This window comes from Labrus bergylta, chromosome 2 (genome assembly GCF_963930695.1).
Source record: "Labrus bergylta chromosome 2, fLabBer1.1, whole genome shotgun sequence".
Lineage (NCBI taxonomy): Eukaryota > Metazoa > Chordata > Actinopteri > Labriformes > Labridae > Labrus > Labrus bergylta.
In genome coordinates this window covers 7189145-7201757 of record NC_089196.1, presented here as the reverse complement: position 1 = coordinate 7201757, position 12613 = coordinate 7189145, and the positions used below count along the sequence as shown (strand labels likewise).

Genomic DNA, 12613 nt, shown 5'->3' with positions numbered 1-12613 from the left:
AGGTGGGAAAGATAAAAAGAAGTTAAAATTTGGGGTGAAAAAAAACGTAACTGTCTAGCCTAAAAAAAACAAATGAATACATTTAGTTTTATTCAATTAATAAATCACAGATATTTAAAAACAAATAGATGAAAAAAATGATTTTAAACAGAGGTTTTTATATTGATAGCAGCCTATTCCATCTGTCACCAGCAGAGGGCGATAGAGGACAGATGGTGACCAGTGAACACAACCTGGGCTAAAAGTGAAACTAAAAACACTCTGTGGACGGGACAGGGACACGGCGGGCGGCTGCAGACGGAGAAAAACTCTGAAAATATGGCGGTAAGGTTCAAATGTTAACACTTTATTAAGAGCGGAAACAGACGAATTAACGGAGAGTGAGAGAGCAGGGTGTGTTTTTTAACGGGTGCAGCAAGATGATCGGTTAAATCGGTTCATTATTATCGATTATCTTAGTTTTCTTCTGACCGACGCTGCTGAGTTCATCTCACATCTCACAGAGACAAATTGATCCGAATAGGCAAACTAAACCATCCTACAGAAACATGTTTGATTGTCAGAGGGTAGAAAGTTAAGCTGATGTGTACACTTTGGTTGCTATGTTACGGTTGAAGGGGTGACGGCTAAAACTGGCGACTTTTAGGCAAGGCAAGTTTATTTCTATAGCACATCTCAACAACAAGCCAATTGTTAACCGGAAGTGTCAGTGGTTGTCCTAGTTACAGCAAGTGTGTGGCGTTAAGTGCCCCAGAAAGCCCCTTTGTTTAGAAGAACCAATCAAATATAGGCCAATGTCTTTCATGAAAACTTAACAAGGAGGCATTCGTTAACATTTCAGGAATCATGTAATGTTTAAATTCTCCTGTATGATGAAGATCTGAGAAGGCTGTAATGTTGCTGTGACTGCCAGACCCAGACGAGAGAAGTAGGCCTTCATCTTGGGGGACAGCAGTGAAACCTGGGATGGGTTTGTGGGCTAGAACCACTGTCATTCATTTTGACAGCAGGTTGTCCATATGACGTGTAATTGTTGAGTTTCTCCTCCGCATTGTTGTATGTCTGTTCTGCTGTGTTTTGGATGTGTGTGAAAGATTGGTGGGACACAACCCCTTCATGATATGTACCAGGAAAACTAAAGTACTCTCGCTACTGATGTGATTTCTTTATTGTACATGTCAAGGGGTCATTCATGGTTTAACAAAATACTATGAGTGGCTTGTCAAATCTTACATAGGCCTACATACACACTGGCTGACTTGAAGAGAAAAAGCGGCACGGAGGTTCTTTCTCTGGGCGAACATGTCGATGACATCAGGGATGAAGTCCTGTAACTGCTGAATCAGCTTTCTTTCTACGGAGAGGATGGCCAAAGCGTTGAGTCGTGGCTGTCCCATTGTGTTGCGGGTGAAAGTTTTTATTCCCTCCAGGGTGGAAAAGTTCATCTGACTCAGATGTTGTCATTGGTGTTGTTATAACACTTTTCAGCAGAGTGACTGTCTCAACAACTGACTGAAGTCGTTCTTGTCATGATTTGATTTCTTATTTTCAGAGTTTAGGTTTTCTTGTTGTTTTTAGTTCTCATTCTTGTCTGATGGTGTTGTTTCCCTTGTGTGTTTTCTAGGTTAGTGTTTCATGTGTTATTTTTGTAACTTCATATCCTAGTGTTTCTTTATGTTCTAGTGTGTTTTGTTTCATTCTTGAGTTCTGTGTGTCTTCAGTGTTTCATGTATTTTATTTTGTAGTTGTCCTCAGTGTTGTGTCCAGTCCTTCCTCTGTGTGTTTCCCTCCAGTGTTGATTGCCCTGATTGTCTTCACCTGTGTCATTAGTCTCACTGTGATGTGTTTGATTACCCCTGTGTCTGTTTAGTCTCTGTGTTTCTTCCCTTCTGTGTCAGTTCATTCTGTTACGGATGGTTAGAAAACAAGGGAGGTGGACCCAAGTGCAGAAACCAAAAATATTTAATAAAACAAGAAGGCCAAAGGCAACGAAACTTAACTTCAAAAGGTCAACAAAAATCACAGGGATCAAAAACAGGGAGCCACAGAGGAGCACGAGCAAAACTGACACTCCAACAAGATACAAGAATGTAAAAAAATGTCTCCTCAAAAAGCCTCACAGATGAATGCCTGGACAAATTTGTCAGCAAAGCACCAGCATTTGGAACATAAGCCCTATTCGCACGGGACTAGTATTACCTGGGGACCTCGTGATTTAGAAATTACCCCACCACGTCTGTGTTTCGTGCGGTGCATTCGCACGGGATAAGCGAAGTCTGTGTTTTATCTTGAATTTACTGACATTATCCACCGGATATGATGTCAAGTGTTAACCTTTCCTGCTTCGGCGTTCTGACCGTGGTATCAGATGCTGACTAGTTTCTCTGCGCTGATTCTACTCCCGTCCCCGACATCAGTAACGTGCCTCTCGCACACACCTGCTGTGTAGCTAGATGAGCCTCCTGAATGTGAACCCAAAATGCTGTCAAAACTTTTATTTATAAATGCCAACGAAGCCTGCATAATTCTGGACCGGGAAAAGGCTTTTTTTTGCGGAGAACACAAAAAAAGCTTAAGAAAAAACAAAAAACTACCCCAAATCACCGAGATGCTGATTCGCACGGGACTAATATTATCACATAACCTCTGTGTTTAGCGAAATATGGAAGGTAATTTGCAGTGGAATTTTGACTTTACAAATTACGGACATGGCAGATTTGCACAGGATTAAGATCACAGACGACCTCCACATTTATTACAAATTACTAGAGGTCCCCAGGTAATACTAGTCCCGTGCGAATAAGTCTTTTGACAAATACAAGCGCTGTGGGAAGTGGCAGGCTTTACAGTACAATGCATCCTTTGCTTGACTATACTCCAGCCATTTGAATTGGATACCACTGCACTGGAAAGCAGCATGACATACCTGATATGTTCGTTACAGGAAAATACAGAAGGTTAGGGTGAGTTGGTGGTTCGTCTATCACTGACAAGTCTGTGGGTGGCATAGCTGCACTTTGGCGGGCCCCAGTGGGAGTTAAGTTTTTAGCCGGCATCTCGTCTGGGCTAGCTTGGCGCCAAATTGAACAATGTACTGTAGTGTTAACCTCCACTGTAATCGGCAGTGTTCTGTCTGCTACTGGTAAAATCCTCGTACCTTTTTTAAATGTGAAAAAACCGAGGACTGCTTTGCCATCTTGGCCAGAAGCTATATTCTATTCGACTTTACGTTAACTGTCGGAGACATTTGACGTTCAATTTTGGCGCTTTTTTCACAGCCATTTTTTTTTTTGTGATAAAAATTGTTTATTGATTTTATGTAAACATATCAGACATCGAAAAGACACACATACAGCAGCTGTTTTTTTTTAAAATTACATTTATTTAATTTTTGTTTTTTTGGGTTTTTTGGCAAGTATGAGATGATTTCTTGATGGGTAGGCCTGGGTCATTTTGGGTAGGCATAAGCATAGCATGGCCTACCCGTGCCTACCCCACTGTTACACACAAATCGTAACGACAACAACACAAAGGTACAGCTACAGAAAACAGAACACACATCACAATCATACATTAAAAGCTTGTTTGAAGAGGTGATTTTTGATCAGTGATTTGAATTTGGAAAGGTCAGTGCAGTGTTGAATGTGTGTAGGGAGTGAGTTCCAGATGAACAGGACAGCTATGGAGAAGGCTCTGTCCCCCCAAGTTCGGTGCGTGGTTCTGTGGGGGAGAAAGGAGGTTTGCTTTTGAAGAACGGAGGCTGCGTGCACGAGTGTGAGGGTGAAGGAGAGCTGTGAGGTAGGAGGGGGCCTGGTGGTTATGGTCTCCTCTTCTGTGTGAGGAGAAGGATTTTGAATTGAATACGGTACGGGAGCCAGTGCTAACCGGTCAAGCAGCTTGTTTGGTGCAAACTGGTTCTGTCTGTCACCCGATCCCTCTGGGCTGTTTAGGCTGAAACAGAACATATGCTGTATCACCATTCTACTTTATCCCAGCTATTGTTTGGATAATACTTGTGCTTATTGACAGGATTATTAACACTTAGAGTATTAACAGCAGCTCATACCCACTTCAACCTTTTTTACACTTCAATAGACAACAAATATAAAGTTCACGGCTAACCATAACCGCCAATATGTCTATAGGCGCGCTCTTTTTTCTGAAGCCTAACCGTTATCTTCGCCAACGTCATTTACCTTGAGCAGTTTATTTCCCCATAACATTAGCCAAGCAGACATGTGATGTTAATAAAATGCCTATTACCAACATACTATTTATTCACTCACCTCAATATTCAAAGGACTTGCAGCTGCTGTGACTGTCCTCCTGTTGTTGGCACCGGGAGAGCAACGTATAGCACTGCATCAGGATTTAGCTTGGCCAATTTAGAAAAACCCAGTTCCATTTCCATGATGTTGGAATCTTTGGAGAAGTGACGGTTGCACGACCAAGCTGTAGGCGGGAGATCACGATCTGGTAGCCCCAAAGCAAGCAGCCACTGGTGCCTAATTTCCAGGTCCGCTGTGCAACCCTACTGCAGCCAGGGCAGAAACTGCCGACCCATCCTGACCACTATTTAATAAATACTCTAAAAACTAAATGCTAAATCAAACAATTAACTAAGTTTACTAAAAGTCACTGTGCTAAACTATGAGCTAAAGCTAACCTACGATTAAAGCTAAGCCACTAGCTAACTAATATTGAAAAGAGCTAACAACCAGTCTACTGCCTACAACCTCCAACTAACTTTGTAAATACTATAAACTCACATCTCTAAAATCTACACTAAATTAATCTATACTAACAGCACAATCCAACTACTAAACTACTAAAGTTATTGACCTCGCAGCTCTCGCAATCCACTTGACTCCCGACAGTTTGCCGCGTCAAGTGACGAGGCTTTTATAGGTTTGGTGACGTAGGCATGTACTCCACAGCAGTTAGAATTTTTCAACCGGTAGAGGGCAGTCACTATGCACATTTCTAACACAATATTTCCAATTTCAATACTTTGTACTCAAATGTCGAGATTTGGACTTGCATTGATCCATAACACTACTTAATACTCAAATACAGAGGTTTATAGCTGTTTTGGGGTTTAGTTACCCTTTAAATGCTGCCAGTATCTCTACTATACAATAATACACAGTTAAAATGTCGACTCAGGGCGCACTCACACTAACAAAATTGTCCTGTACCGTGCTTAAACCCCGCTGGCCTGCACACACACTGCTTCAGGACTAACCGTGCCTGAGCCATTTATCTCTTGTACCATATTGACCCCAATATCCCCGAACAGACATACCCCTAATATAAATATTCAGGGTTGAGACATTTAAACAGCAATATACATCCACAACAGCAGGTGGCGCCAAATCCCCATAACCTGAATGTGCCCCTCATGACTGGAGGAGCTGTCAATCAAAACTCACAACAGTGACAGTTCGCCTGACTGATGGAGAGACACAGTGACCGTCCGGAACAAAGCGGCTCAAAAGTGGGGCAAATGAACAAACGGATGAGAAGAGGTGTTGATGCTAACTTTAAGATGATGGTGATGCAGAGTCGTCAGATTCCAGGTTCACACCTCGAAATTCTATCAAATAGTGCTACTACCAATCAAGATGTTCTGCCAAGCGCCTCTGTGCAGCACAGAGAGCATTATTTGACGGTACATTTGTAATAACCACATCTGTGATTGAAATTTTGTGCTTTGACTTGTGTTAACAACACCGGAGAACGCCTTTTTTCAGCTCCCCGTGAGCCGGCTATTGTCGAGCCCGTGAGTGTTATGATTCGCTTTAACAGCTCCTAAATACAAAGCACCACAAATCAGTTTGTCTGCCTCCAATACAAAAGCACTAGACGTCATAGTGTTTGCAAGGGGAAACCGAAATCACAGAGCAAAGAATTATATATTTAATTTGTCTAGCCCCAATTGATAACAAACATTTTCTCAAGACACTTTACAAAAAGAGCAGGATTAGATTTTTACTGTCTGGAAATCTTAATACCATTTCAGTCACTTACCATATAGCTTCCTGGGAGCGTGTCTAGTAGGTTGTCCCTTGTCTAGTAGGTTCCTGTTGGGGACGGCCTCCTGCCCCACTAGAGGAAGCATATGACATATGTTACAAAGTCACACTAACTACTTGCCTGGTATGTATACTACGGTGTTTTTAGTAATTTCTGTGGATATTTGTGCATGACAGTTGTTATGAAAATGTTCTCTTCTGAGCGCAGAACTTTTTGAAAACGTAAAAGAAAAATAATTCTGTTTTCAGAGGATTTTTTTAACTGTGACCTTATTCCTGTTTAATCTGAAACACTGGATTTCTTGAGTCCTTGTTTCAGCCCTTTCTAATGTTCAAAGTTTTGTCCATGTGTCTGAATATAGCTGCAGTAAGAGTCTCATAAGCTTGATGTTTGTTGGTGATATCTAACTCCAACTTTCTCGCTTCAGTTCATCACAGACGTTTCGCTCCTCATCGAAGAAGCAGCTTTTGAAGATCCTCTCAGATTAAAGAAGGCTCTTCAGCCTTACTCACCTGAGAGGAAAGGTTACTACTACAAAGTGACAGGAACATTTGATCAGATGTTGAACCTTTCAGCGGGACTGTCTGCAGTGAGGGATCAATTCAGTCCTGGATCACATAGGCCGACTGATCAGGAGGAGCGTCCTTCAGCTCAGCTCAGGTCGGTGGAAGTGTCCCGGGCTGTCATGGACTACATGGGCCAAAGGTGTGCAGAACAGCTGAAGAAAATCACGGGGGACAGTTTCATCATGGAAAAACGGCCTCATGCATCCAGCAGCTCAGTGTGGGTCACGTTCAAACCCCGCAATGTCTCCACCCCTCCGGTTCGCATCGACTTTATCAGACAGAGATTCATCAGCCTCTACCAGAGGACAGCCTCTGACCTGCAAACCACCTCAGTGAGTCAACGTTATGCAAGACACCTGCAGGCAGGATTCCCACAGCTCCTGTTTACAGAAAAAACAGAACACAGCACACAGAAAGTGACTGTGACTGGGCATTTTGTGCATATCGCCCATCTCAAGGAGTATCTTTCAAAAAAGACAGCCAGCTCGAGCCAGAGTCCAGAGAACAAATGGTCATCAGAGACCAAACATCCATCAGAGACCAAACGTCCATCAGAGACCAGAAGTCCATCAGAGACCAGAAGTCCATCAGAGACCAAAAGTCCATCCGAGACCAAACGTCCATCAGAGACCAGAAGTCCATCAGAGACCAAACGTCCATCAGAGACCAGAAGTCCATCAGAGACCAAACATCCATCAGAGACCAAACGTCCATCAGAGACCAAACGTCCATCAGGGACCAAACATCCATCAGAGACAACAAGCAGGAGAGAGTTAGGTCCTTCACCTGAACTCAGCAAAAACCTTGAAGAACAAGAACCCTGTCCGATCTGTATGGAGTCCATAAAAAGTTCAGAAAAAGTGTCTCTAAAGTGCAAACACTCATTCTGCAGAGACTGTCTGAAAAAAGCCTTCACCTATAAACCCATATGTCCCACATGTGGAGCATTGTACGGCGTTTTGACAGGAACTCAACCTGATGGAGGAACCATGAAGGTAACCACGGCCCCTTCATCCCTGCCTGGGTACGAGAGCTACGGGACAGTCATCATCAACTATTACATCCCCAGTGGCATCCAAAACGTACGACCAAAATCACAAAACTCTTTGTTTCTATTTGTTCATCATATAGTTCATCATATATATTTTTTTAAATCTCAATTAAAAAGTATTTTTCAAAATAGTTTGATCTCAAAGTCCACTCATTAGCTTCCAGGTGGATGTCCCAGTTTTCATCGCAGCAGAGTAAAATATGTACCATCAAAAGTGTCCCTGTGAGACACTTAAAGAGGAACTATGTGGTTTCTTTTGAAACCTGGGACCTTTTTATTCAGAAACAGACATTACATCCCTTTCCTCAAACTCACCAGCCACCAATAATAATAAAAAAAAATGTACAGATGCAAAGATGTCAATTTAGTTGGCCAATTCTAATTTATGTCTTTAAAGCACTTTAATTAGCAGCAAAAAAAACAACTTCTTTTCTTTTTATATAAATAGAAATGCTGGTTGAGTATTTTGCAAAAACTTGTAAAAGTGTAATGGTAAATATGAGCTCTGAAATGGAAAAATAAATTAAGTCCATACATTATATTTGTCCGAGATAATTACCCTTCTTTTTCAGATCGTTTTCTCTCTTTTTTTCATCGTGTGTTCAGAAGGAGCATCCGAACCCTGGGCAACCGTATGAAGGCGTATACCGCACAGCGTACCTGCCAGACAGCACTGAGGGCAGACACATTCTTAAGCTCCTGCAACGAGCCTTCAGTCAGAGGCTCATCTTCACCGTCGGTCGATCCACGACCAGCGGCAGGAACAACGTGGTCACGTGGAACGACATTCACCACAAAACGTCCACATGCGGAGGACCGACGAAGTAAGGAAACATCAGACGTTGTTTGTGCGTTCTGTGTCACGTTATATTTCCTCGAGGCTGAAACATTTATCCATTCTGTATTTAACCCTCAGTTCTCTCCAGTACGCTACGTCAGTGTTTTGCTTATTGTTCTATCATTTCTTGAAGTATCTTCAGATGCTTCATATCTCTAGACTCAAGCTTGTGAAAGTCAATCAGCCATTATAATTGGTATTCAAATTCTCATTAGTAAAATGGTTATTTGAACTCTAGACATTTTTAAGTTTAAAAAATATATATATTCTAATTTTTATGAGCAGAGTGTAAAGCTGTTACATCTTTTACGGAAATATAGTGTTGACAGGTATTTCTGCTTATTGTGATAAGTGTGTGGTTTCACACTAGGGACTCGGGCCCAGATCAGAGTATGCTTGACCCCAAATTCCGGTTCATTTGATCAGTGTGAACACAAACATACCGTACTCAGGTACCGTGCTCGAGTCCGCTTGAAGAGGTGGTCTTTGGCACAAGACACGTGCACCCGGGTAAGGTCGGGTAATTCTGACGTAATTCTGAACGGCTTCTGACGCTTCGAAAACAGTTGTATCTGCGCAGCACGAGCCTGTTTCATCCTCTAAGCTGCTCGGTAGATGTGGAAGTTGTAAGAGGGTCGTTGTTGGCGTCTCAGAAATAACTTTGACATCCACAGTTAGCAGGACGGACTCAGTCCTTGAGTGGTTGCCATGGTTGCTTCTTTTTCTTTTTGCTTCTTGGCAGATGTGAAAACCAAATATGTGCATATTCCTACCTGCTGTATCTGTATCTGGTACGGAACGATGTTACTAATGTGGAACGATGTTACTAATGTGAACATGGACCAGAGGGGGAGAGGGGAGGGGGAGCAATAGAGCTCAGGTAATTTAATATTTGATCAAAACAGGATTATGTAATCAAAGCTCTCCCACAGCCTGATCACACCTGCAGAACGTTTTCTTTTCACATCATGGCGTTTAATGACAGGAGAAGCGTATTCATGCAACAACATCTGATTTGAATAGGATTTTTGTCGACAGTTTATCATTAACGCACACTAAAATTATAACTGTATGTTTTTCATAGTGACCGTCACACTGATCATGAGTCAAACTGAGTTTGTGTCTTTGTGTTTGCAGTTATGGATATCCAGATCCAGATTATCTCAGCAGAGTCCGAGATGAACTGAGCGTCAAAGGGATTGAATGAGTGACTGTGAGGTTTGTGAACACATGAATAAGGAGCTCAGATATACTCATGTATTAGAGGTCACATATTATATTATATTATTATATTATATTATGAAAAAGACACTTAAAAGGATACTTCACCCGTTGAAACATGAATCTGTATTGACATTGGGTCAATTGTCGGTTCTCCATAGAGCCTGTTAGGATAGCTAACAAGCAATATGGCGGATGTTAAGTTTTGATTCTGGGAGTGAGGCCCCACCCACTGATCTGTGATTGGTCTGTAGCTTCAGTGGTCGAAAATATGAGGAACTAGCGATGTAGTTTCACCCGTGCTAACCACAACAGCCGCTGATCGGAGGCTCCTTTTGCAGACAAGAAATACAAAGATTTCCCGTCTCAGGGGACAATGAGGGCGGGATGCACGACCATTCAAAAATACTACCAGGTTTCTAATGATACAAAGATTAATTCAAATGGGTGAAGTATCCCTTTAACCATGTTTTTCTTACATAAATGTGTCCCTAGCTTGTCTTCAAACCCCCCAATTATGAGAAAAGTCCATCCTCTCTGTCTTTTGCCTGCTACACTTTTAAGAAAATGTGTGCTCAAACAGGCCATTTGGATATTTTACCATTGTGACATCACAAAGGGCAGTAACCCCTCCCCCAGGTGTGTGACACTCCCGCAGCTAGGTGTTTGTCCTGCCCTCTAAGTCTGCCTTCTCACTGTTAACAATAGGACATGGAGCGAGAAAGCCTGAGCCACCCAAGTCCTTCCAGAGGGGCGTGGTCAGATACAGCTCATTTACATTTAAAGGTACAGACACAGAAACAGCCTGTTCTGATAAGGGCTGAAATAGAGGGGTTCATAAACATGTGGATTTATAACAAGAAACTTCAGAGACATGTTTGGGGAGCTCTGAGACATATTTATACTGAATAGGAGGATAATATGTGACCTTTAATACATGTTTTTATCATATAAAGCGCCAAGTGAAGAAAAACACAATGATATTTTTTCCTGGAATATAATCACTCAAACGTGCTTAAGAGTTCTCTCAAGTGATTGAGATCCAACTGCCGTGTCGTGACATGTTTCCTGTGGAAACAGGATAGGACCAATCACATGATAGAACGACATAAAGTTTGGATGAATTTGATTGGATCATTGGCTTCGACAAAGGTTTTTTATTGGTCCAAAAAATAAATAAACACCCCTGAGTCAAGGATAAATCGTCAGACATTTTAAATGATTCACAGGAAGAGAAAAAAAAAGTTATTTATATGTAAAAATGATGGTTGTATTACAGAAGTGGAAACATTCACTCCTATGAAAGCTGTTAAGTGAAGTATGAAGCAAAAAAAAGTCTGGCTCTTCCATGTTACTTGGCCCATTTGAGTGTTTGTATTGGGAAGTCCATGTACCTCAAAAAATGTATTCTGTGATTTATAGACTTCTCTTCTCCAATTTAAGCTTATGGGAAAAAGTCTTTTTGGGCCCAATAGCATTATGTGACGTTGTACTACCAGGTTAGGCCACCATATAAATAGTTGGCACACTTCCTGGGGGCATGGTAAAAATATAAGATAATTGAAATATATATTACATTTAATATAGGAATGTTGGATATAAATGGGAAAATGTATTTTTAATTGAATGGGGACTGTAAAAAACAAATATCTTCTTCTTCTAACAGTTGCTGAATGAGGCCCAATGCTTTTAAAAACACCTCTTTCCAACCTTATATTCATCAATATCTGGGCAGCTTACATTGGCTACTGTATGCTCAGCCGGCCTTTAATGGAGGGAGCAAGTACAATACTGAAAAAACAATAATGTTAAATGATATCATACTGTATAAGTGAGGCGTCAACAAAATTACTCATCAACAGTTAGTTTGGGAAAATATGTTTTCCCATAATTTAGAGGGTTATTCAGTGGTAAAAAAATATACTTGTCTCTTATACAGTGTACGGTTGAAAAAACTCCACACACATACCAGTGTCTTGTTGAAATGTTGTACGTCTAAGTTTGAGAAATGTGTTTATTACATCTTCATGGGGAATTCATGTCATTACCTTTTTTTACTTTGAACTTGTTGAAGATGTAATAAGTTTTCTCAAGATGTGTGATGTATGCACTATGCAGATAGTCCCTTCCCACGCAAGTCTCAGCCAGCTGTTTATAGCAGCTAGTGTATGTTATCCAGCACAAAGGAAGGCTCATAGTGATGAATATCAGGTTGTAGCTCTAAATCTAGTTTATTATGGTTGTAAAGACCAATGTTCCGCTGTTGCGCTAATGACCAAGGAGGGCTGAATCTGTGTATGTTTCTATCTTTCCTAAAGTCGGTTACTTGTTCACTTAGAGGCGAGGGTCCCCTCGCACTGAATTTCTGTCACTTGTATGAAAACCATTCTTACTGACGAGCACAGTTTTTTTGTCTTTATATTTGTTGTTCATTTTAAAATATATTTCAATGAATCTCTCCATGGTGTGTGTGCCTTCTTTCATTGTTGGTGTATATTCCACTGTGCCTATGAACTTAAGTAGGACGTCACTTCAAAGAAAACTTTTCGAGGTTTGGATCTCAAACCAGTTTCTCGGGATTATCCCCCCGAAAAAATTCTAACTGAAGAAAATTTAAAATCTGATTCCTGAGGTATAAAAATAGGCGTTTTCAGACTGGAACCCTCTTCCTTTTTTATTCATTCTTCACCACAGGAACAATGAACTATTTTAGTTCCCAGAACCCCGTTAAGAGGAACCTCTTCAGCGCCTGCTTCAGAGTAGACAGAAACAAGTCCCCATGGTGTATAGTTCTCAGAGAACTCTCTAGTGGATAGTTACTCTTCAAAAAGTCCCCAGGACTGTTTGGTCTAAAAACACCTAAGAAAGGAGGTTAAAAACATTTGTAGAAGAAAAAGAAGT

At 41.3% G+C, this 12613-nt stretch overlaps 1 protein-coding gene across 1 annotated transcript; it reads left to right on the top strand.

Moving 5' to 3' along the window:
* Positions 1-219: 219 nt before the first annotated feature.
* On the top strand, positions 220-12172 carry si:dkey-3h3.3 (uncharacterized protein LOC100144568 homolog). The gene is made up of 4 exons (XM_020631128.3): positions 220-324; positions 6464-7684; positions 8260-8477; positions 9629-12172. The coding sequence occupies exons 1-4, from the start codon at positions 319-321 to the stop codon at positions 9696-9698; spliced, it is 1515 nt and encodes a 504-aa protein (XP_020486784.2). The 5' UTR covers positions 220-318; the 3' UTR covers positions 9699-12172.
* The last annotated feature ends 441 nt before the right edge of the window (positions 12173-12613 follow it).

Bases quoted from the DNA above. Each gene is read 5' to 3' on its own strand.
- si:dkey-3h3.3 (XM_020631128.3), top strand. The intron at 7,685-8,259 runs GTACGACCAAAA...TCGTGTGTTCAG, and splicing joins TCCCCAGTGGCATCCAAAAC to AAGGAGCATCCGAACCCTGG. The intron at 8,478-9,628 runs GTAAGGAAACAT...TTGTGTTTGCAG, and splicing joins ACATGCGGAGGACCGACGAA to TTATGGATATCCAGATCCAG.